Genomic DNA, 27,059 nt, shown 5'->3' on the forward strand with positions numbered 1-27,059 from the left:
GTGTAACCTTTTTTTTCCACTCGCAGATAAATGTCCACAGAACAGAAAATTAGCAAGAGCCAGGGGGTACTTAAACATGTGCCAGGAGAAGATGGGAAATAGCGGAGTATCTCAAGTAATTTGCGACAAAAAAAAAAAAAAAAAAAAGGATCAAGACAAGCAGGCATTCATTTTTCAGATTAAAATCAATTTATTTAATCAACTGGAACACCTGGAAAACCTGTGAACTGCAATAGTGAGATAGTAGTAATGAATAAATAGCAAAATGGCTAAATAGATAGATGGCTGAAAGTTCCAGCTTTGGTATCCATGCAAAAAAAAGATAGTTCTGTTTAGAAACTTGTATATTTTCAATACAAATTTACAATAACATCCAGTTCACCCTGGGAACATGGTGGATTAACTTATAATGAGGAGGTATGAGTTCATAGAACTGTGCGGAAGAAAAAAACAGACCATAGACAGTACACACATGGATACTGTACTGATTAGCCACTGCTGTTCATTGATATGTATGTATGTCTGTGAAAGCGGGAAGTCTATCCACAATTAAAATCATCATATCGCTGAATTTCCAACTGATTTACCAGCTGCCTGGTTCATTACAAACATCACACATGTCGGCCTATTTGTTATTCAGAATGCAGAAGCCCCACAGATCGTTTTTTAATTGCATTTGTAGTGAAAGTTATTTTCCATATTTACATTTTAATTTTATGTCGTACACACATCCACATGTGTGTAGTTCATGAGGGAGTTCATGAGTTTGCACCAGCGTTAAAAAGAGTAAAATACAGTGGCAAAAATAAACTCATTTCAGTGGAATCCCTAATGTAATTAATCTTGAATTAGCAGTTGCTCAATAGTTTTTGAGGGAGCGAAAAGCCAGAGAGCTGTGTTGCACCATTACACTTTTATTGAACCACCACTCTCGGTTTGTAAAGTGGTCCACAAAACAGAAGCTGTTTTGAGCCGCAGTTTATGCCACAGGACTCAGGACACAGGTTATACCTACATACACTGCCCTACCGCTCTTTTACAGTTTGAGCCTGATGAATCCTGGTATTATCATCTTGGAATATGTCTGTGCCATCAGGGAAGAAAATATCACTGATGGAATAATCTGGTCATTCAGTATATTCAGGTAGTGAGCTGACCTCATTCTTTGGGCACATAACGTTGCTGAACCTAGACCTGACCAGCAGCCCCAGATCATAGCACTGCCCCCACAGGCTTGTACAGTAGGCACTAGGCATGAGGGGTGCATCACTTCACCCACCTCTCTTCTTACCCTGATGCTCTCTTCACTCTGGAACAGGGTAAATCTGGATTCATCAGACCACATGACCTTCTTCTATTGGACAGTTCTTAACTCAGTTTTAGTAGTTTCAGCAATCTCCTTAATTAACTTTTTTTTTTTTTTTACAACCACAGGATGTGTCCTCTGACATGGTTGTTTAAGAAATGAGAAGCTACTCACTGCATCAGTTAAGGTTAAATAACTGAAAAAGAATCATTCATGCAATAATTATCCAATGGGAGGTTCATTTCTATTGGCTTAGTTAAATCATGGTGGCAGTGTATACTAGAGATTGGCGAGTGAGGGGCTTGGAGCTGAACCCACTTGTCATTGAGTGAAAGGTTGGGTACAGAACACCTAGTAAGGTCACTAGTTTATTACAGGGCTGACACCTAGAGACAGAGTCATTCACTAATTAACCTGAGCATCACACATTTCTGAGGTTTGAGGAGTCTCCAACGTAATTGGGGCTGTCTGCCACCTACAAATTACATTATCCTATTATTATATCCTTGAAATTGAATATTTCCTCTCTTCCTGTTCTAAGTGGAATTTTAATTTGCCTATGCATGTATTACCTTACATGACAAATGAAACATTTTGATTCCACTGAACGTGTCAGCGACAGCAGTGGCGTACGGTGTGAGTGAGGCATTCGGGGACATTTGTGTTGTGGAAGCGCTCAGAGCCAAGTAGCCTCTGACCTAACTGACCTAAGATCTGGGTGAGGTGTCTGTTCACCTGTCTGAAACAGAGAGAGAACATGCAAACTCCACACAAAAAGGCACAACAGATTCAAATCTAGAAACTCTAGTCTAGAACTTAAGAACCCCCCACCTTGCTCACTGTTTCATTAAATGCCTGATAGGACTTGATTGCACAAACAAGTCTTTAGAATAAACTGTGTGTGTACACTTATTGGTCCATTAGCGGCTAAGCTTTCGTGTTTGAGATTTTTTTTCCTCTTCAGTAAAACTGGCAAATAAATAAAATAGGTCCAGCAGCTCAATGAATACTAATAGCTAGCTTGAACAATGTTACCTCTTTAATAACTCTTGAATTAATTAACAATGCAAAAAACAATTTTCCAAGGTAAATGAAACAGGCAAATGAAAACAGAACAACAGACGCTTATGACTGATTAGCACTAGCATTTGTGTGTTGCCAGCTTGCCACCTACAGCTGTTCACCAAGTAGCCCTGCAAGTATAGCCATTACGCCACCAAGCTTTTTGCAATAACATGCAGTTGAATTCTTCTTTGCCAGTTTCTCATTTGACTGGGTCTCCAGAGAGGAAAAAACTAACACTGGTTGAAATAGGAGGCCATGCCAACTTAAAGCGAATTGCATAGGAATAAACTGCACTTCACCTCCTAAATCCTGTCTCACTTATAGCCTGGAGTCCAAGGATTGTTACTAGACAAGAACGAAAATCCATTTCATGTTGAATGTATTAAGTTGCCATGACCTGAGGATTAGGCAGTGGCAGCCGCTTTTACACAATCACGCGCACTCGTTGATTTTGATCTTATTAAAGCTGACACCCCATGCATTTCGATGCGTACTACTTTGATTCCTATTTAAACAGAATTGTTTTTCGAAGAAAAAGGTGTGCAGTGGACAGTCACTTACACTGCCTACTACTCACTGTGATAGCACACTTTATACTGTGACATTTTGTTAAAAAGATCTCAAATGTGGGCAACTCAACCTGCATTTCTAGCTCACGAGGGAGAGGCTGGTCTTTTCTTTTTATTTCTGTGGCAATATTGCTGAACTTTGAAGTCAATAAAGCTTGTTGAATTGAGGGCGGCAGGCAGGCATTATAGACAGACGGAAACAGAGAACAAAATGTCTTGTACATCTTGGTATATTTAGTGTTTTAATCTGAGAGACTAACGCCTCCTTGTCTCTCTCGCGGTTTCTTCCCTTGCATTGGTCCTCTCTCTTGGGAGAGATGCTGTTGTTCCATCACTGCCAAAGTAATATATGTGGGAGGTGAAGTCCGCCTGAAGAGCCGGATGTGTTGTGTATTTTTGTTTGTGTGTGTGTGTGTGTGTGTGAGCATTTTTGCGGTGTAAATACTGAATTATTTTATTTGCCTTGGTTTGTGTTAGAAGGTTTGTGTGCATCTGAAAGTTAGCCAGCATGTCTGATTGGATTCTAAAGAGTTAAAGGCTTTGTTAGTGGAGTTAATGCTGGTTTGTCACTGCACAGAGGGTAATTAGAGTCAGGCTGTACATATTTAGAGCTCTAATTAACTTGTTTCAAGGTTCAGCTACAGCATGTAACTAATTCATTTTCAAGCCTATAGACTGCGAGGTTGAATATAACTGCAGTAATGTATGGATTTGTACATACTGAAATGCAAGTCTATCAGTCATCAGTGTACTAAGTGGTGGCATGATACAAGGCAATAGCTGCCAATATTGATGCTTAATTTTCTATGTGCAATACTAGCTTGTGGAGCAGTAGCAGTAACCTCAAAGGATAATTTCACTTTATTAGAACTTGGATTTGACTATTTTGACTCTTTTATTATTTATTTTTTATTATCGCTCAAAATAATAATACTGATCTCTGGAACACTAAAGAAAAACTAGAACACTATCAAGGAAATCATATATTAGTTTTCTAATGACCTCTCACGCACTACCCTCCATGTATTCTATATGTGGTACTTCCAAGTTTCCACGAAACACATCAAACTGCCCATGGCATCAAAATAATGTATTCAATTTGAATGTTTAAATTTGAAACCGACTTAATTAACAAGCCAAAATGCAGTACGTGCACCTTGGTTGTGTAGTTAGTGGTTTCATTATTACTAGCCCAGCTACACTCTATTCCTATTTTATGCATTCATTATCATTACCACTCAAGGTTGAACCCAAAATTATTAGCCTCTTTTGTGAAGTCAAACAAAACCCTAACCCTTAACTATGGAAATGACCATAACCAGAATATAAGAGTTTATAGTTTAATTGCTTCCAAAAGAACAAAGACAAAATCTCCCTTCAGTTATATTAAGGTATTTAACTGATGCATTGAATTAAAGCAGGAAAAAAAAATTTGCCTATTAACATTTGAAACATGGCAATGAAACTTTTTTTGTTTGTTTGTTTCCTTTGGTCTGATAAAACCAAACCTGAGTTTAGACACGTGGATGCCGCTTTTGTTTGAGAAGAAAAGGGAGAGCCCTTTAACCCCACACGTAAACATGTTGGTGGGAGTATAATGCTATGGGGCTGTTATACACACAGAGCACAGGGAACCTTGTTTGGGTGGACCGTGAAGAAAGAAGATTATGTTTACAATATGCATCAAATGAGCATAATGTAAACTAAAATATTTAGTACCTATTTTGGGCCCGCTGGGATCTTGTACTTTGTGGCAAACCTTCTGTTGGATTCTCTCAGCTACTTTTCAAAAGTAAAACCCAAACACCTGAAATGTTGCTATTGTAGGTCAAAGTTGAACCTGACTGTTTGACCGTAAAGTCCAGTAAAGTGTGATGTTTATCACAAACACAGTTTTACAGGTGCATGGTACCTGAACTCTTCCTTTGTAGACATGGACAGACAGCGCACCAGAGCTGTTTCTCTGCAAACATCCTGCTCATGCTACAGTCTTTATAGATAAGGTTTGACGGTCACATGCAGAAAGGAATTATTTGTTTGGACACATGCACACAATGCACAAAGCCGTCTGATACACAGATTTTTATTAAAAATAACATATTCAGAAGCCACAGTCTGAGATGAACCTCCAGCAAATCAGATATGAACAATACTGAATGTCCAGTATCTGATTTTTTTTTTAATGAACAATATTGGGACAGTATATTGCAGTAATCCACCTTTAAAGCAAGCTGTATACTTCATTAATCATACAAGGTACAGGTAGGATTTTTAAACAACATTAGATATGAGAGAGAGACACAATGGATGAAAGTATGTGCTCTTTGCACTGTAAGTTCAACTGAGACACATGGAAATACGTGCACCATCGAGCTGTCCAGAATCTGAACTCGTCCTCTTTAAAACAAAAAAAAGTTTTTGACTAAATAGACATTACCTTATTAAGTAGAAGCGTTGAGCTGGAATTGAGAATATGAGGGGGGCTGTGCTTCACCCATGGCGTGACTTCAAGTTCAAAGTGTAGTTTGAAAAGGGTATTACAATAATAGTTTCAGGATACAGAGGGAGTTGGAGAAAAAGAGAGGTGAAATATGGATTAGGGAAGAGGACAAAAAGAAATGTCAGGTGGCTGTAAAGGAGACTGCTGAACAACCTGAGCTGCTTTTTCATTTATGAATGTCAAGTAGCACAAGAGAAGCCGCTAACACAACCCATTTTCATTTTGACCACATCAGTGTCACGTGTCTGTGTGTGTGTGTGTGTGTGTGTGTGTGTCTGTCAGACAGTGTTCATCTCATTATTAAGCCTTGTTAAGTGATGCTGCCCATTGAGCTTGATCATATTCCCCACTGCTACACACACACACACACACACACAGACACACGCACACTTCCACAGACAGACCCTCAGCTTCTTATTTAAATGCTAGCTTTCTCTTCCAAAGCCGCCCACTCATCCGCCCTTTATCCTGCTGCAGGGCAGCTATACCGAGCCAGCCCTGCCGTGTAAGCCAGAGAAGGTGTAAGGCACTCACACACAAACACACACTGGGAACATAGCTGTGTACTACATCCAATCTTCAGTCGCTAGGGAAGAAGAGATTACATGGTTATAACACAGAGCTGGTGTAGTTTGTATGTTTGTTTGTGTGTGTGTGTGAGAGAGAGAGAGAGAGAGTGTGTGCTCATATAGGGCATAATAACACCCATACCTAAGCTGACCTCTAGTGAGTTCTAGGTAATACCGGAACATTGGATGCTACCTTAAATCCATTTATTTTCACTAGCATGTAAATGTTGTTTATTAATTTGTGAAGCCTTAAATTTCCAGAGAGTCATTCTGAGCTTAGGACAGCCATTGTTAACTATTCAGAGCCAGTTTGTTCCAAGCTAAGCTCTCGTTACTCATTTTCATGCATGGAGCTCATCCAAATTCCCGGCACAAACGTGCAGCGGCTCAAAGAACAATATTTAGTTTCACTGAACAATACTGTTCAGATATTTTATTCATGAGCGTGGCGTAACCTTTTAACACAAGTGATCGTGAAGTAAATGCAACTCCCCCCTACAAAAAACATACTAGCACAACTTGGCTGCTTTTGTGTGTGTGTAAACAATTATCAGCACATTTTTATGAAACTATTTTGGCTTCAGGTAAATCGGTTATTTTTGATTGCTGATGTAGAGATTTCTCTACAAGAAGAAAATGCATAACAGGATACAGAGCCAACTTTACAGCAGACTGTCCTCCAGATAACGTTTAGTTGAGGTAAATTTAATATGCATCACTTTCTCTGGCTCAAAGTTTCCACTGAACACTTTCTCTTACTTCTGTTTTGACATCACATTTCTGACAGGTCTGACACTGTCCTAGCAGCCCCAACACCTGTCTGCCTGGCATTTACTTAGACGTTGTCACTACCATCTGTCACCACCTCTGGGGGTGTTTCTGGGTGGTGATCTGATCTGTAATATATGTACAGTAGGTATTTATACTTGGATAACAGTCAGTTAAAAATGTGCGGAGGAAAGATTGTCACCTTACAGTCATATCAGGTGTCTAATACTTATGATTTTATGACTGCACAGAGATAAGACACAAAAAGTTTCCCAGTCCAGTGGTAATTATTCCAACTTTCAGTGTTGAGGACATGTGTTCACTTAAAGGTGACGTCTGCACCTGTTGAATTGTAGATGAATTTGAAATATGAGCTGCACGTGTTCTTTAGAATATGATTTAAAATAAATATTTAGTATGGGAACAGGTTTTATTTTTATGGATGAAGTTAAAGGAAGTTTCTGACTCTTTTTGGCACCAACCATCTGTGTCCAAATGCCTACTGCACGTTTAAATTCAGTAACTAATTAATATTTTTTTCTTTTATAAAATTCTTATACCCAGTAGTTTCTTTTCTTTTTTTTCCAATCACTTGAAGCAAAATTTCAAGAAATAAAAAAAAAAAAAAAAGGAAACAGGGGGAAACAGCTTGGCGGAGAAATCAGTGTGTCCATAAAACCGTAACCAGTTAACTCGCTAATAAGATATAAATAGTTATTAAGTGAGCTGTTGGGAATCAGGGTAAACAGCTAGTGGATCAACCCCGACCTGAAAACCACCTGGCCTTTTTAGTCTTGCGGTGGACAAAGGTGCGATGTACTGTGTGCTCTGACAGCTGTCAATCAAGATCAGCATTAAAAAAATTCCTCAGCAGAAAAAGAACATTGCACCACTTTTGCAAACTGTCAAATCTTTCAGTTTATCATTACTCACAGCACAATACACAATATAATTGGCTCACTTAGCATCATGACAGCCTGGCCAGCCACGCTGACCTCGGCTGTATTAGCGAGATTGATTGTCACCCTAGTTATTTGGGTCCAGTGAGATCAACAATAAATGACAAACATAGCTGCAAGCGTTAGACCTGCTCTGAGGTGTTTGAGCAAACACAACGGCCTGCTCTCTCTCGCTCTCACACACACACACACACACACACACCCGCGCTTTCATGCAATAACTACCAGCCAGAGGCCAGCTCTTGTCCAATCAATAGCCACAAATTAATGAGACAAGTTAAATTTGTGTAATTACAACACCCTTGCAGAATAGAAAACGTGGGGGGGGGGTCAGATAAGGCCTGCCGGGAATGCGTGTTTGTTTTTAACTCTTCACTTGAATCAAAAGGAACATATTCTAACACTTTACATAGTTTATTCATCACTCAGTCTTCTTTCCTGGTGGTAGCACGGCATGAACAAATATTCCGAATCGAGGAAGCAACAGCACACACAAACTCACAGATTCAATTTGACATTACATTCAATTTCCACAGAGCTGCCTCGTAGCTGCACCACCCTCCTCCCACTTTAGCGTGGTAACAGCTTTCAAATAGGAACTGCTTCTTGAAAGGGGGGGATCCAATATGCGTATTCTGCGGTACTGGCTAGCTTAGCTGACACATTTATATAGTTTATACCTCCACAGGCTAACTTCTGGAGAGCTTGGGTGTTATGTGTGGCTCCTTCTGGGTGTGGGGTGTTGATGGGTGGGCGCATGTGTGTATGTGTGAATGCTGTTTATGTAGTCCATATGCTCGCAGTTTGACTCCTGAGTATCCTCGGGCCGTCAGAAAACGAGGACATTTTTTATATTTAAGAGTCCCTAACGCTGTGGGAGATCAAGTTCTCCTTGCACATAAAGAGCACACTTTCACTCTCTCTTACACACTCTATCTCTGTCTCTCTCTCTCTCTCTCTCCATCTTCTTTGTCTCAGTGTAGGAGGTAATGAATTACGTATGAGCAGCAGGCAAAAAAAAAAAAAGCCCGGTCGTGTGCATGAGCCCTTTAAGAGCAAAGTCTTGTCCTAACCCTAGTATACCCCGAGCATGTAAAAGGCATGCCTCCCCCCTATGAAGATGCCCCCATTGCTCCACCAGCCTGTTGCATTCCCATCTAACCCTCTGCAGTGGCCTCATGGTTTCTTTTCTTTATTCTGTTTCTGTTCCTGTGGCTGAGTAGATCTTTGACTCAGTTCATATCCATTTAACTTTCTTATTGCATCAGAAGAGAAGGTCAGCAGTTATTATGGCAGCCACAAAGACAACAAACAGTGAACTGTATGGGGCTGTATGATTTCTATTACTGCTGTAGTTATCAGTTTAATAATTCTACTTTACAGTTTAAGTAGTAGTTTAGTTTCTTATCTTCTATCAAGACTGCTCTGTGAAGTACAGGAGTCTATATATTGTGTTGTGCCAACATGTTATTACGACCAAAAGTATTCTATTACAGTTTTGCCCTTTTGAAGCAGGGATAGTAATAATGACACGAGCACAGGAGACAGTTGGCTGTACAGTAGTATGAGTAGGCTGACAAACTCTGTGTTGACAAGTTGGAGTTAAGGCAGAAGTCGCAGAACCCAGCACTAACCCTGACCCTGTATGTCTTGTGTCGAAACCTGTTTTAAGTGTAACTAAACGTAACCACGTAACAAAACATTACAATCAGAATTTGTTTATATTGTTTCCTTCATGGGAAAAGAATGGCAGACTAGCTGATGTCATAGTGCTACTTAAAGACGTACCTGCTGCCACAAGGATGATCTTTCACCAGAGACATCCTCCAGGGTCCTATTTCACCATACAGTATCTTAAGAAATCTAATTAGACCAAAATCTTCTCCTGCTTGTGAGTGTAAGAGAAGTTATCATTACAGCCACATTAGTCATTTTGAATGAATAAGCAGCTAACGTGGTTGCATTCACATACACATATATACTACTAGGCCTTTACGTCAAAAACAAACAAATCCACAGTTTGTTCAGATCCCAAGAGGATGTGGGAGGAAGAGAAACTTCTGAGTTTGTACTTAAATCCAAAAGGTGAGCAGTGTCTGTGTTTTGTGACCTGTTGCTGATGTTTTGCTGGTTTCAGAGTGAGTGTGCTGCAGCCAGGAAAACATCGCAGAACTGCGTGTGTTGTCATGGACAGTGTTTGGGTGAAACTTTAGCAGGGATTGGGTCCCTGAAACTTGACAGTACATCAATAAAAGAAACTTTGAATCAATCACTCAGGAAGTGGTTTCTACAAAACCAGAAAATGTGAAAATAGGATGGAGTGCACTTCATACTTGCTGTGTGTCTACAAGCACCCTAGAGTCACAGAAATGTACCAAAATGACCAAAAAGGGTTTTTTTTCCGTAATATGAGCTCTTGAAGTCACGTAAAGACATAACATATTATTATATGTTCAAAGTAATATATGATGTTGTAGATCATCAGTTTTGATGTTTGATATGTTGACTTTGTACCATTTATCCTCAAAAATAGGTTTTAAATGATTTTCTAATCATCGCATGCTGGAAAAGGGTTTTGTAATTATAATGCAGTTGTAATGTAGATTACCTAATTATCCATAGGGATGCACGGTATGTGTATTTTATTTCAAAATGTAAGAATAAATACCTGGATACACACACTATATATTCTTAATAATAGCACAATTGAAATGCGAGTACTGATCTGTACTAATCTAGTTTTCTTATACAGTGCATGTAGTTACTGTAGCTTAAACTTTCCATGAAATAGTAACATCACAGCACAGTACGTTCTGAAAAGATACTTTTATAAGAGCCTATTTAGAGTCAATCTTTAGTAGTTTTAGCTACGGTATCTTCTCAAATCAAAAAGTAAAACAAATGTTGGAACATCAAATCTCCCTTTTTTTCACTGCTGCTTTTCTCCCACTTGCTGTTGAGAAAGCGCAGTTCTAGGGGAACATGGCTTCTCACTTAAATCAAGCTTTGTCTACTCGTTAACAGGATATATTCACTGTTAGTTTTAGTTTTACTTTTGAAATTTATTTAGCTGTGCACTACAAACTGTGAGGTTCTGTCTGGTTTTCACTGGCAGTCCACAGTTTCTGCATAATACGAAACATTTGGGGACAGTGTGTGTGTGTGTGTGTGTGTGTGTGTGTGTGTGTTCTCTTTCACTGCAGATTTTGGGAGTAATCCTTGATGAATAATTCAAGCTAATAAAATCCACTGTTTGAAAGGAGAAGCATTTGAACATATGCATCTTTAATTGCTGAATGCCTCTTTAGTTCATTAACAATATATAACAATCAATCAGATTCGAAGATTGGGGCATATCATCAGCTCTTTTTCCATCTGCTCTCTGTTTGTCCTCTTTTCTAGTCCTCCTCACCACCTTCCATTTCTCCCTTTTTGTTGATTTGTCTGCTTTTTTTTTTTTCATTTCTCATTTATTTCCCTCACTGTCCATCATCCCAGCTGTCATCTGCCTTTTCACAAGTTGGCCTTCCTCCCAGCTTTGTTCTAAATCACACTTGCTCTTAATCTTCTCTCTTTACATCTCCTGTCTTGTTTCTTCTCCTTTACGCTCACTTTGTCCAGCGACTTCTCTCCTCCACATCCTTTGCTTTTTTTCTTCCTCCTACCTTTGGCTCTTAAAACTCCTTGTTGCTCCAGTGCCTGGCTTCTTATTCTCCCTCTGCTTGCTTTACATATCCCCTGCATTTCTTCCTTTGAGACCTCTGAAGTCTGTTTTTTCATCTCCTGGGAAAATATGTCAGGAAGGCTCCTAAGCCAGGTCATAGGTTGGTCAGTCTTTCATTCAACTGGTTATGGGGTTATGGTGTTACACATACCTGCACATGCATGCCGGTATGCATGCATCATGTTTGCCTACATGGTAAAGGGTCATTTTTGTCAGATATATGAAGAAGTTCTTTGTGACTTGGAGTGTACAGCCAGCCCTGACATGTTGTATCTGACTGCCACAGTACAGGCGTGAAAGAAGTGCTGGCAGTGACAGTGTTAGCATACATTGGGGTTCAAGAAAGAGAGAAGTTCCCCCGAGGACGCGGCCTGAAGAATGGAAATTGACAGAATGAGATGAGTGAGATAAAAAAGAAAAAAAGGTGAAGGGTCCCAGCTGGGACAGTAAATGAGAGAACAGAATGAATGGGGTTGATCAAGATTTGGACGGAGTAAGGTAGAGCCTAAAGATGACAATGGATAAGTTAAACAAAGAAGGGAGGTCTTGGAATGAATTGATATATATCGAATTTACTTTGTTCTTTCTGGTCAATTGTCTGGCCAATATATTCAAATTAATTGGATCGTTCCTGAAGTGCAGCGGCAACTCATTTTGCAGCTGTAGAGGGCTAAATCAATGCACTCACCGTGGCACTGCCATGGCTTTGGATTTTCTTTTACCTATATAAGAGGCCGCATAATGAAGTCAGGACACTCATCACAAAGGGACACCTTAGCACTGACAAGGCAATTAGACAGGAGAAGCATCTCACATGCTCAACAACACCTAATTTCTTCTAGCTCGAGGTGAAGACAAGGCACAAAAGAAATCGAGAGGGGTGGGGATGATCAAGATCAGCACATCTATATATGATATTAAGCAGGCTTGAAAGGAAATAGAGGTTTCACAAAGAACAGAATGTCAGTAGAAACTGTTTTGACTTATTTGAAAGCAGCACAATATAAGTGACGGTAACAGTGAAAAAAGTAATGAAAGAGTGAAGGAAGGCAAAAGGCAAAAAAGCAATGGGGAGATGAAAGAGTGCTGATAGACTGGCACCGCGAGAGATGCAGCAAGAAGGATGACGAAAGCTCCTCTAAATTCAGACACACAGCCACTTGAAGAGCAACGAGAAAAGAACCTGATTGTTGTCAGCCTCTTTTGACATCCAACTTCTACTGACTTGAGCTTGAAGACAAATGTCATAGTGTAGAAGTTAACAAAATTCACTCTGGAGTTTTGTCTCCAGTTTTTTTTTTTACTGTTAATTAGCAAAGATTAGAAGAACTAATGCTTTAGTGGAACGTGGTTCCCTAATTCTAGCGATGGCTGTGTGGGAGTGTAGCTCCGGGGCATAAACTGTGACAACCTATTATTATTATGATTCAAACACATGACACGATCCATAATTTCAATGCAATGTAATTACTTTTTTTTTTTTTTTTGCGAGGTCACTGCAGCCACAGTGGTACAAAGAGTTTACTTCTTGCTTAGTGTAAAAAATAGACCCATGATCCCAATAGACCCAATAGATCCAATTAGTGGAAAACATTAGAGCTCTAGAAATACTTTATAATGGACATCATGGTTTAAGTCCAGGAATTGACATATAGAAATTGTCAGTTCTGATAGCATCTCCAAACAGATTCTAAAGTATGTAAAGTGCAACAATACGGTTAGTGCTTAGTGTTCAGTGTCATGTGTCTTTTGAAAGTGCCAAAGTTCTGCATGCATGATGATGAATTGCGATGCGTTTTCATAATTTCTTACATATGGTGCCGAGCACACTAGCAGCCTTACCCAGCTCATTAACTTTTAATTTCCCATTTGAGTAAGTCAGAAAATAGAACGTAATAAATTTTGTCTGATGTTTGTTTGACTGCCACGAGATGTGAAGAAGAATCTTCATCACAGCAGGGTGTCTGCAATAATGCTCATTAATGTTAATACACACAGACAATATTAGCAATTTGCCAATTACGAAACACACTGTCAACGTGGTGTACTGTGGTTTTCAGACTTCACAAAGTCAGCACCAAATATTGGTTGTTAACCAGCCAAAAATTACTCAGAGTTCTTAAGACTAAATATTTCTTACAATCTAATGGTTTTAAAGAAAATCTCACCCTTCGCCAATTCTCCGTGTCTCTGTCTCTGTCTCTCTCTTTCTCCATCTAGAGCTAATAGACGGGACCCCCACCCTGAAAATCAACCACGGCTCTGGCACAGTGGTGTTACAGTTGCCAGGCAACGTGAACGTGGCAGACAGGCGATGGCATCGGCTGGATGTCCGCAGCAACAGCAAGGTGGGACACCTCACCCGTTTAACCACCAACCGACCTTTTATTTAACACTCAAGCTAGCAAGTCAAATTCCCTCCAAAGCACACTGGAGTGGAAAATGTGTCCTTGCTGAAATCAAGAAGTATTATAATAGAAACAGAAATTCAAAGTTAAAAAATGTTGACTGTTGAACAGATGTAAAATGTTGCCGCCGCTGAGATGAGTTCAGGGGCACTTTAGATATAGAAGCGTGCCTCCATGCCCTTTGAAAGTGCACATACAGCAGGCATCACTTGATGATGTGGCAGCTTTACACTTACTGAACATCCACCCACTCTCTGGCCTCAGTTTGACATCACCTCATGTCGCCTGCAGGTACAGTATTTGTGAATGATTCTGGGATTTACAGCTACATGTATATTAGGAAACATGTATCACATATAGTTGAACTGCTTCCTGATTTGGAAGGATCGTTTTGTAGACATAACATAAAACATAACATAAAAAACTAAATATGTGGTTAATCAAATGACATTTCAGTAAATGACAAGAAGTAAATATGACTGTATTTGAACTGTATTTTTTGCCACTAAAATATCTAATCTCAATTTGAACACCCAATTTTTGTGGCTAGAGATTTAATTAAAATTTGTCATGGTTAGGCCAAGACACTCACAGCACTTGGTTAAGGTTAGAGAAGAAAGGTTTGTCTTAATAGAAATAAAATAGTAATAGTAAACACATTTATTTATTCTTTTAAACAAATTCAGTAGTTGTTAGGGACCTCAGATGTATCCTCCATGTTGGTTTCACTTTAAACCTGCTCTGAATAGGCTCATTAGGTGAAACAATGGAAGGGAAGGGTGTGCGTAGATGGTGGGTCAACCTGGTGTTTTATTTGGGCGTGGGTTTTCTGAGGATGGATGAAAGGGCAGCATGATAAATTGAAGACAGCTTATGTTTAAGGCCTTCACTTGTATTGCTTTATTTGCACACCACCTCACTTAAAACAGGGGGCATGACTGAGAATCATCATTGAGCTCTTGCCTACACTTCCACACACTGGGCTGTGGAGTCAGGACTGTGACACTGAGTGTAGTCATCTTATGTTTTAGAGTTATTTTGTTAAACTAAGAGAATGGAGCAGGGGAATTGAATAACAGCAAGCAGAACAACAGCAAGCATCAGACTAATAATTGTTAGTACCAAACATTAACATGTCACGGTTTCTAATTACACGTTCTCATCTGGTGCAGCCAGTTGTGAACTATTAACATTACATGATATTTTACCTATTGTAACCCTACGTCTTGACTTCCAAATGATTTCATGTCGAGGCCTGCAAATATCAGCCATCATTCCTCATGTGAGCTTGTTTGATCTGACAATTTCCCAGGGATCCAAATGGGAAGATGTTAGTCGATGATTTAGTATTGTAGAACTGAGTGCGCTGTACAGTACGATGGCAGATAATAGTGGTGAGAGTGAGACGAATGATTGCAGTAGCCCTCCTTTGACATTTTCTACTCAGGATCATTTCAAATGAAATAAATTAGAGTGAAATTAAACTAATCTTCATTTGACTGCCTGGAGCTCTTCACCTCCAAGGACTTGCACACTCTCACTCACACTCGCACACATAACTATTGCCTTTTAGTTCTTGTCCCTCTTAAATATCCAGAAGACAGCCAGCGAGCCTATTTTTAGCCTCTTTGATATAACCCAGTCTGAAGGCTTCAAGCCTCACAGGCTCACTCGGAGCTTAGGGCACTCGAAAGCAGCTGGACTGGCTGCATCTCAACCTTGTTTTGGGAAACTCAACCCAACACGGATGAGGGGCCACTTCAGTAAAAGCACAGGACTGAGTCAGGTTTTTGTCAGCACTCTGCCAAATCAAAAGTGTTTTCATATGCAGCACGAGTAAAATCATAAAAACGTAATAATTAAACTTAATGTCACATTTAGCTGCCTAATTAAAGACCCTGAGAGTCGCAGTCTTTCAAATAAAGCACTGCTTATACTACCTTGAGTGCAGCAGGCTAGCCATTTTAACATAGGCCATGCCAGAAACCTCCATTTGCCAGTAGACTAACACAGAAGTCTGTATTTGTTTGTTTGTTTGTTTGTTTGCTAAATCATTTTCAAATCAAAGGAACAAAATCGCTTTAGGGTCAGGTTCAGACTGATGCATGCACAGAGCATATTTACAGATGAATGAATGCACCTTTGATGTAGTTTTTTTTTACTTTTTTTGTTGCTGTTTTTTTTATAACACCAGGGATTAATCTGCATCAGTACTGTTCTGAATCATTTGTCAGCTTATCTAACCTGGCTGTGTGACGGCATGAGATTAAACGCAGCAAGGACGGAGCTGCTTTCTGGAGATTTACTGTACAGTTCAGCAGCTACAGCTCTAACACCAAAGAGTGTTATACATAGTCACAGATCAGTCATTGTCTGACCAAAGCATTAGATTATTTTTACAGATCAGCTGTACAGTAGATCAACACAAACATGAAGCCATACTGTCTGTGATGATAGTAAAGAACGGATGTTGTTTACATAAATTCATGAATATTGATATATACAGTACAGCATGCGTAATTCTAGAAACATTAACTGTTTGTGTGACATTATCCAAATTAATGCGACTCGAGCAATCAGCCGGCACAGCCGGCGCACATTAGCTGCTGTTTCCTGACACGTGCACCTCCTGCTGAGGGTGGTTCAGTTGTTTTTATATATATATATATATATATATATATATATATATATATATATATATATATATATATATATATATATATATATATATATATATATATATACAGCCTCAAGGAAAGTCCATTTTATGATATGAAAGTGTGTGCAGGGAATGCCTGTTGCTTGTTCAATCAGCCAACAACAATGGCTAATCCACTAGAATTCAACACACATAGTTACTGTCAAAGTTACAGTACTTCAAAAAAGGCTGTTTTTAGATTTGAGTTTTATTTTAAAACCATCATCAGGAGGAGACGAAGGTGAAATAAAAGTGCTAATAAACACCATGTGTAGCAGATGAATGCTCAGGCAGCTCAATTAGGCTGATAAAGATGATGATGTCACAGGTCATCACAGCTTGTTAGAGCTAACAACAACACAAATTCACAGAGACGGCTCACATCATTATGCAAACAACATTAGACCTTGCTTTTAATAAGGAAGGTCTACATCTACTGAGAGCAGAGGCTTCTCTTAGTAGTCGCATGCCCCAGTTAACAGGCTGAGTCTATCAGGTAGTTTAGCAATGTCAGCTGTTTAAATTCCTTATGAAATGACAAATGGTGCTGTACGGCACTAGTGTGTCATTTCAAAGTTCATGTGATCTGGAAATCACTTGGTGATGTATGTATAATCAGAGACATAACACATAAAACCTTTGAACATTTTTTGTTTTCTTGTGGGAAGAACATAAACAATGTTCCTACAAATGTCCTGATGTGTTTAATAAGAGCTATAATACACAACATAAAGCTACAGTGTGTCACTTTGTGAGATATTTGCGTGTAAAAGTCTTTGGATAAAAGTGCAAGACTCAATTATTTCTGACTTATTAGTACATGTCGGAGCATTCTTATTTATTGTAATTTCATAACGACAGCTTTGAAATGTTTGGCTGAATGTTGTGGAACTTTCATTTTATGTGACTACCAAGTCAAAAAAGTTTGTATAAACAAATGTATAAGTTTGAAGGAAACAAGTTCCAAGAAAAGCAGTTGCAGTTATTTCAAGGAAACACGTATATTTCATATACTGTAAAAACACCCACATGCTGTCATGACCAAAAAAAAAAACACTGTAGATGACCACTTGTGTAAATATCACTGTTTACAAGAAGTAAACAGTAGATGGAACAAAAGACTGGATCTAATTGAAAATCATGTCATGGCTTTTGATTAACCGCCTCCTTCCTTACTTACTAAATGCACCGATTGCTTTTATTGGAACCTACTGGTTCAAGATGTAAAGTCTTGGGGTGTTGTTTTATTTTTTTTTTTGTTTGTTTTTGTTTTTGTTTTTGTTTTTTGTTTGCGCATAGCAGGCAGCAGCCGAGTAATATGCGTTAATGAAAGAAATGAGAGTCACTGAGGCAGCTCCCACCACAGTAATAATAGGCAAAGAGCACTTGACATCATCAGGAGGTGCACTCACTATAATGCAGAGAAATTGGGCGGTTCATTAATGCATTTGCCTTCCTTGATGACATTAGCTCTGTATAGCACGCTGCTGTTTGTGTGCTCTCTGCAGGAAGTGCGCTTCACTCTGGATCGCTGTGCGGGCGCAGCAGTGAGTGAAAAGGAGGGTCTGGGCAGCTGGTTGACCACCGAGGACCACTCTTCCTGTGAAGTGACAGGCGTAACACCCAACACTGACAGGTGCACACGATGCATTTATATGATAAATCAAACTACATTATATAAGTGTGATTGTCAGTGTTAAAATGATAATGTGTGTCCATACCTTTGCCCTTTAAGACACCTCAACATGAGCCAGGTGCTCCAGCTGGGCGGTGTGAACGAGGACATCCCCTACATTTACCCTCAGCTGCAGCACAAACACTTCACCGGCTGCATGCGCAACCTCATCGTGGACAGCAAGGTAACACACACATGCGACAATAATACACATACTCACCTGTGCATAACCCAGCCACTCATGGCTGGCTACACTCTTGCTGATAAATGGATTAATAACAGGTTTCAACATTCACAACGCCCATGTGCCACATAAGAAATGTTTCTTTTGTTATGCCTCAAAGTGCTTTCAGATGCACACTTCAAGTCAAGACTTTCAAGTAACCTTCTACTCCTCTGTTTGAGTTAAAAAAAAAAGTCAAGGGCTCCATGCTCAGCCATGACAATCCGAGTCCAGCCCCAACAAAACTTAAATCATTTCCGTATGAACACATGCCGTAGGCGTGATAGCCTTTTGTGAACCCACTGCCTTCTAAAGCCTGAAATCCTGACCAAAATTATATTTTCTGCTGCCTTTTTTAGGGTTGGCATCAAATAGACTTGTGACTAAGTGAAATTTTGCCCCTGCCCGTCTGTCAGCATCTTTTTAGATTGTATTGCCACCGATGCACGTGGGAGACTGACGAAGAAAAAGAAAATTACTAATTTATTTATTTATTATTTACTAATAGGCAATGAGTTATTTCTGTCTTTAAGAAGGAAAACTAGTTGATTCTTGCTGCTGGTGAAAATGTCTCGTTCTCAGTGTTTGCATCTCTTCAAATGCTGCAGTTACATTGTGATTAGACTAAACTTACACAGAGTATAGAATGTGCTCTGCATGCAGATGTGCGTGCTGTCTGATCATTGCATTTTTGTACTTTCTATGCAAAGAAATGAAGTGGGAGGACAGCAGGGACTCTCATCTTTTATGACACGTTCGTAGGAGGCAACGGGAACTTTGACAGGTTGTTTTTTGCTATAGTAGTGCTCTTAGCTGCATTGAACACTGCAGCAGTGAAAACTGAGGAAGGAGCAGCTTCTGGGGCTGGAATTAACTTGAATTCTTCCAACGTCTAAGAATTGAAGAATTTATCAACTGTTCAAGCTATTTATTTCAAAATAAGAGCATGCATTTGCCAGACCTATAATCAGCAATGTTTTACTATGCTGAGCAGGACTTGTACAAAGCTGAATAACATATTACTGTATCTAAACCTTATTGTGACTTGGAAAAACCCTCTTAGCACTCACTTAAGATATAAAATGAATACACACAGAGTGCACTATGTACTTATCTGATAGAACTGAAATAAAAAAAGGAACAAACATGCAAACCCCACAGTGTTGAAGTGATAGGAACCATTGTATGTGTAATTGGGTTTAACTATGCAACAGCGACATTTACTTATGCAGCACATTAACATTTTTATCGGCTTGTAAATTTGAATCACTAAAGAAAAGAAATTACAAGTTTGTCAACAGGGACTTATTTGGGGTATACAGCGCAAATTATATTTGTCAAGGGCATTTTTGTTTCTGTTTTTGTGGTTGGCCCCGAAGGAGCCAAATCTAGAAACAGTCAACATTAAACAGGTCTCAGCAAACAGTAGGTATGGTAGGTAACTTGGGAACAGCAACTTAACAAAGTCAACTGTACAATGCTGAGTTAACTGATAAACTCTACAAGTCTATAATATGAACTTAACATGAACTTACTACTGCACTTGTTAGCCATTTCATGAGGTCACTGTCAGTACAAACAACTTTCAACGCACTGTACATAACATGAGCATATGTACTGTACTGTTATTATTGTACTGTGACCAATATTTAGTGAACTGACTTACATTTGTATTTTGAAAAAAATATTTAGCAGCCTGTCTATTACAGAGATTGACCACAATGTTCAGATTAAATATCACATTAAACTCACAATTATCCATCTACGTGTCTGTCAGAAGCTGTTATATAATAATCTTTAGGATAGCTTCAAAAGTTTGCAGTCACCTTGGTTTTTAAGCATGAAAAAGGAAAACGCTGATTCAGCAGTGTTAACATAATTGCAAATGGGTTTTATAAGGTTTGATTATCCTTTTAAAAGACATTGTGAAACAGGAACATAGCGCAAATGTTTTCTGCTATGTTCGCCTACCTAGATATTATAATAAAAAAGAACGCTGTTCCATCTATCTTAGTCTTTTACAGCACTAAGCGTATCTACACTGATTTGTTGCGGTAAAATCAAAAAGAAGGGAATTTCTGTCCCCACGCTTTGAATGGTTGTGTGTGTATGTGCCTTAGTCTCAGAGTGAACATGTCATATGTTGGTCACGTGTCCTGTTAGTACTGTATATGTGAACCACTATTAACTACTACTCTGGCTTAGTGTGGTGAATGTGATGACGCATGTGCGGCTTTAGATTTGCAATCCTGTTACATTCATAAACACAATGTATCTGCATCCATTTAGTAGACTTTTTTAAAACTCTATTAAATTGTTGAATCTCAAGAGTGGGGATATTAAAGGACATCCGAAGTTTCTCCCACTGCAGTGCTAAAAGCTTGTAATTTGTGTGGTGTACCTTCGCTGGAGATGCAGCGGGAGGCTGCACAAACTAATCTAATGAGGGAAAGTGTGGGTGGACATGAGGATAATAAATCTCCAAAGAGCAAACAACAGTAGGCGTACTGATGATTAATAATGTTGATGGACATTGTATGATTTTTAGTTACATTTGCCTTCATTTGAGCAATGTGTTAAAGCAAACAGACATAACTCTAATACCAGGAGGCTGTGACTTGTGTAAAATGAACTCTAGAGCACCTCCACAGTTCAGTGTATAGTGGTAAAAGGCATTTTAAAGGAGGGGCCACCTTCTCACCAATACAGAGGAGTTTCTGTACAAAAAGGCCTTTCAAACTGGTCCTGACCGCTGTCCGTGGTGCTGAACCTGCAGCTGCTCTGGGTGTTTCTTAACACTCTCACAGGAAGTCTTGTAGTGGCTTTTACTAATAAGCTAGATGATAAGCTCAGTATATACAGCATGCTCATAACTAACTAAGACAGCACGTATTACAAATGCAAACTATTCTACATGCAGGACTGAACATAAAGCCGTCCCAGTGCAAAACACAGGAGAAGATTTCTGGATTTTCTAATTCAGTTTTTCTTCTGGTGGTGGGTCTGTCCCTTACGGGTGTCATTCACCATTGTTTTCATCTCTCTTCATCCTTGTCATGTCATTATTTCGCCTGTCTTTTTCCCTTCAACCCTCAGCATAAATATCACTGCTTTCAGTTTTTTAGTGTCCCTCTTACAGTGAGTATGGACGTTTGTGGTTTCCAGGGTTAGAGAAGTGGTATTTTGAATGCCTGCAGCAGAGTCCGGGTTGGATTTGCATTATTTCTTTGCATATGGCTAAATTCAGACAAGGATAACAGAACATTCTTGGCCAGTGTTAAAGTGTGTTCAGACATTCTGTTGAAATTACATCTTAACATTAAATATGCTGTCTGTACTATATGTCCCAGTAAAATAGTGGTTCGGACACGTTTTGTTTTTCCAAGCACAAATTTTGCAAATTGGGCAGCAGTAGCACTTTATGTTGTAACCTTTGGTCTGGGGTTGATCATCTTAAAGAAACCACAAGCTTATAAGATTGTCACATCAAAACATTTTAGATCAGTATCATCTTAATTTTGGTCTTTTGACTGAATAGGAGCAAATAAAGACGTGAAATGAAAGCTACATTGGTGGCACAGTTTCCGAAGTAAAAGAACTGTTAATACAGTGAAAGTGATAAATTAAAAATTAAATTATTTGCAGCATATTTGAGCAAATGCGGCTTTTTATTTTTAAGCCCTGTTTCTTGTTGTAATTAACTTACAGACAGCTAGAGGGAACAATAGTCAGCTCAGCAACAAACTGACGTAACCTACAACACAGAATAAACTAAAACGTGCTTTTACTTGCCCTGAAAAACATCACGAAGGCACAAAAACTGCAGGAACGAATTACCAACTACAAACACAGGGTGATGACACAAGAGCAGAGCCATAGAGCCACGGAGCCATTCAGCAAACACAGCTAAACATTAATGTTACACTGGGTAATGAAGCGTCTTTCTCCATTCTCCATGTTCAGCTTCAGTCTTAGCCGAATATGATTTAGGTTCAGAGTCATGTAGGTCTTACTTTACTTCTTGTGCACTTCCAGTATGTGGTATGTCATGGATGCAGTTTTTACTTTATAACAGTGACAGTTGTAATTATACTAAAGAAAAACTTTACATTAAGAGTAAATGGAATTTGTTAAAAATGTGTTAATCCGTGATGACGACCCAGCACCTCACTAAGACATGTAGGTTGTAACTATTTGCTGGTTTTTCACGTGATTTGTCATAAATCTGTATTTCTAAAGCCGACATTCACATCTTGTGTTCTGTCTGGACCTTATTTCTCCATCATATCATATCGGCTCCTAAATCAAGGTTTAGCTGTTGCGAATGATGAAACCGACTTCACAGTAGTCTTCACTCACACTGGTATGCTTTGTATTTTGGTCTGGAATTTGTTTTTCTTATCCTGGGGAAAGGCTGGTTTATATCAGCACCTGAACTTAATCTAGGCAAATAGGGCAGGCTATAGTGTCTCTGCGGGGGGGGTGTGACACCGTTCTCAGCTGAATCCACAATTTGTCATTTAAGCAGTAGCAGGTGTATTTTTGCATTTAGCTCATTTATCAGTCTAAGTGTTTTGCTCAGATACCACCCAACACACACACACACACATGCACACACACACACCACAGCGACACAGAGTCAAATCAATGAGCAGACACCCCAAGTCATTGATTGCTAATGTCTGTGTTTCAGTCCTTAGCAATCAACATGATTGGTCAAACCCAGCAAACAGAGGAGCCCCAGCTTTTTAAAGGTCAGCGACCAATGAGATGCTTCTTTGCTGGAGGTCAGAGCCAATCAACAGCTCCCTGGCGGCATGACTCACTGTCAGCATTTACGACCCTTTGCATTCCTATGTCCTTGCAGCAGCTCCACCAGACCTCGTAAAGTTCGGGGTTTGGCAGAGAGAGATACTGAACATACTAATGACTTTTATGCTGTTCTTTTGCGGGGGACACACATTTAGTCATTCAAGGTTTGCCCGTCCTTTCAGTGCTTTCAGTGCAGCCGGCCGTGCTGTTTGTCCGTCAAAAGGCTGGCCCGGTGTTTGGTTCCATCACTGTGGGAAAACAGAGTCAGAGGGAGTAGCAACAGTGGCAGAAAGAGATCAGTAGAGAAGAAGAGAAGGCCACAGTGCACGGAGAGCACATGTCCCTCAACACATTTGAAAGTTGAATTGCCCAGTTCTCTTTACTCATCTCTTTTGCCTCGTTCTCCTTCTTTTTTAAAAATGCACAATTAACCTTCTCTTATTGCTTCTCTCCACTTTTTATCCCCTCTTAAATCTTTATCCATCCTTCACATTTCATCATTCCCCTCATCTCCTCTTCTATCTCCTCCACTCAGCTGTATGATCTGGGCTCCCCGGCCGACTCGCACTCCAGCTCTCCAGGCTGCCTGACCACCGACAGCAGCTGTGTCAACATGGGCTATCCGTCCTGCGGCCACCGCGGCCGCTGTCACGGCGAGTGGGGCTCCTTCAGCTGCCAGTGTGTGCCGGGATACACTGGACGCCAGTGTGAACAAGGTAAGCCAGACGTTGATTGGACCTGTGCACCACTTTAACCAAAAGCGGGTGAGGTTTTACAAAGGTACATTCTGTCAAAACATGAACCTAAAATTACAAAATAATCATGACACAATCATGACTCAAAGATCATCCTACATAATAGCCTTGACTGCCAACAAATGCCTCCACTAACCAGTGACATTGTATTTTATACGCATGTTTCTTTATATGCATGTTTACACACCAAGCAGATGTTTTTGTAATGAAATTCCCTCCAGGCCTTCCTGAGATATAACATTCACAAAAATGGGACATGCATGAGGTGATGATGCATGTCCCAGTCTAAAAGGTTCATCATGAAGTCCAAGTTAAGAGTTTTATCAAATTTGAAGGAATTCACTTGGTGTTCTATAGAGATTGTGCTCACGAGGATGGAGTGGCTGTATAGATGTATGGACGGACAGTGGGACAACCTAAAAAACCTCTGACCCTGACTATTGCCAGTATGGAGGTATAAATACCATAAGGTATTCAATAAAAACCAACCAAACAACACAAGACTCAGATACTAGACTGAGACTAATGTCCTAATGTCCGTGAGAATTCTCAGTTGTAGTTTTACCAAAGGTGCAGTTCAGTGGCACCAGAGATGTCCCACCCTTCATCTGAAAACCAGCCGAACTGCTCTTCTAAGCCAGTCAGCGGATGAAGCCCTCCCCGATGAGAACCGCAAGCAAGTCTATTAAACAAATACATCGAGTTTATGGTAGATCACACCGTAGACTACAAATCCTCTGGGTGTTGTGGAAAGAACAAAAGGCCTCAGGGCTTACAGCAAAGCTGTTGTTGAGTTACACCGTGTCAAACCACACTGTAATTAGTAGAAGTTAGACACATACTTGGTAAAACATACTGTGCATGATGTACTGTACATGGTTTCCCCCGGTTGAAACACCTTCCAAACATAAACATGACTATATGACTTATAATGAGGTCATTATTTCTACGATACGTGAAATTAGTCGTCACACTTAAACTCGGTGTCACTGGCGTAAATTACCTTCCCAGCTGAAAGCTTCAGCTACGGTTTGTAGCGCAGCTAAACAAGACGGCAGGTTTCATGTGAGGATTAAAGAGGATAGAATGAGACACACTAAAACATTAGAGGCTGTTTTCTCGCGCCGCCTCGGGGATGCAGAGCGGGTAAACTTAGTTCTCTCTCTCTCTTTTATTTGCAGTGTAAAGTTTCCGTCTTCAAGGCTATTCGAAATATAACTGACAATCATTTGTTGTTAGCATCCTCATAAAACGTAAGGGTGGGAACCTTCCGTTTTGAACATGTAACACTTGAGCAGACCAGAGACGGTGTTGGATTTACACCAAGGTCGATTGCTCACAGTATACAGTATCCTCACCCACTGCATTAATGGTGTACAGTAAATTCTGCCTGATGGCATCCTTTATGCACGTGGGATGTACTCTATTTGTAAATTCATACATATATAGGTCAAGCATTTGCTTTACCCTCAGAGGATTCTTCATTATTGCTGTGTAATTCTTGTTCTGGGCAGAGAGCAGCGTAGCAGCCTCTTGGCAGCGTCCATATTAAGAATGCTTATGACCTGAAGAAAGCAGCATCCTCCAGATTGATGAGTGCAACTGCAGTGATGCATTCTGCTGACTGCAGCACTCACTGCTAGGCTTTGCACTCATGTAAACACTCTTTCATTTCGTGCCAGAATACAATGTGCAAGAGTGTCACTTCAAAAAAATCAATACTAGGTGAATAATGTATACAGAAATAATGTATCTTTTATGTTCTCCACTTGGATACTAATCTCTTACTTGCACAGTTTTCTTCTCTAATTAGTGAATGCACCCGGTTCGTCTTAAACTGTTGTCATACTTTGCGATACAATGCTCAGTGACTCCTATTTAGAGTCATCTGTGGACGCTGCCAACAACAAGCAGGAGACTGAGAGACAAGATTCAAATGAATAACTGACGGCGTGAATGAATGAATAAATGAATGAAGGAATGGGAATGAATCACCGTCTGTATTCATGAGCTGATTTATATCTTTGAATCCCGACTCGGTTGCTTTGTCGGAGACCAAGTAAGGGCACCTGGAGGATTTGTGTTTATTCTTCTCTCTATATTTATTATATATGATTAATCTGGAGTACATTCAAAACCCATAAAAGCAGCCTGGCTGCAACCTGGCAGAGGCAGAACAACAACAACAACAACAACAACTAAAAAAAACAGTGTGGCCTGTCATGATTGAGGGTTAAAGTGCAGGTCGTGAACTGTACTGCCTCCACTTAAGATCTGGACAGGGTCTTATATTGAATGTCCCCTTCCACCGTTGCCAAGTTCACGTATATAAGTGACTTTAGACTTGTTTTGCTGTGAAGTCTCGTCCTAATATTGGGAGTTACAGGTTGCAGCTTGTGTAGTTGCTTCCTTGAGCTTGTTCCACAGCTCCCACCCATCTGCACCACACCTGTCTAATAAAGTACAACTGTCTACTTTGTCCTGTTGCAGCATCTGATCACAACCCTGTTCCCATCCCACATTTGCATTGAACATCACAGCGTTCACATTCTGTCTCACAGTTAGCTAAAAATGTAGAATCCCCTGGTCAGCGGGATCAGTACATGACATTTGTGCTTTTTACACATTATGTAGCGCAGCAGCTTAAACCCTCTTCGTCTATGGCAGATTTATTAACTCAAAACATTTTCACACATGAAGCAGGTAGTCTGCAGTGGAATCATGCTGTTCTCTGCAAGATATTGATTATTATTTTAAATAGTTTGCTGCATCAATGCAATAATGAGGAGAGAAGGACTTTAAGATATTGCTGCCCCTGATATTACAATGAATCTGTTTTAATTAAATTGTCATTAAGTTGAATGCAGCAGGTGCGCCGCAGAAGGCTGTTGAGAATTATTGTCCAATTATGCTTTAATTACACATACACTACCTTTAAACAAAAAAGCTTTTACAAGATGAAATCTATCAGAATGTGAAATGTTGACGTCCTTAATGTTGGAATACGGTTACGTACGTTATGTTTCTA

At 39.8% G+C, this 27,059-nt stretch overlaps 1 protein-coding gene across 1 annotated transcript in view; it reads left to right on the forward strand.

The window, feature by feature from the left end:
• si:ch211-186j3.6 (neural-cadherin) overlaps positions 1-27,059 on the forward strand; it is a 263,441-nt gene that overhangs the window by 196,892 nt on the left and 39,490 nt on the right. The window contains exons 28-31 of the mRNA XM_026378538.1: positions 13,681-13,808; positions 18,075-18,202; positions 18,302-18,425; positions 23,812-23,992. Coding sequence (XP_026234323.1) covers positions 13,681-13,808; positions 18,075-18,202; positions 18,302-18,425; positions 23,812-23,992 — 561 coding nt within the window. The remainder of the gene's footprint in view (positions 1-13,680; positions 13,809-18,074; positions 18,203-18,301; positions 18,426-23,811; positions 23,993-27,059) is intronic.

This window comes from Anabas testudineus, chromosome 3 (genome assembly GCF_900324465.2).
Source record: "Anabas testudineus chromosome 3, fAnaTes1.2, whole genome shotgun sequence".
Classification (NCBI taxonomy): domain Eukaryota; kingdom Metazoa; phylum Chordata; class Actinopteri; order Anabantiformes; family Anabantidae; genus Anabas; species Anabas testudineus.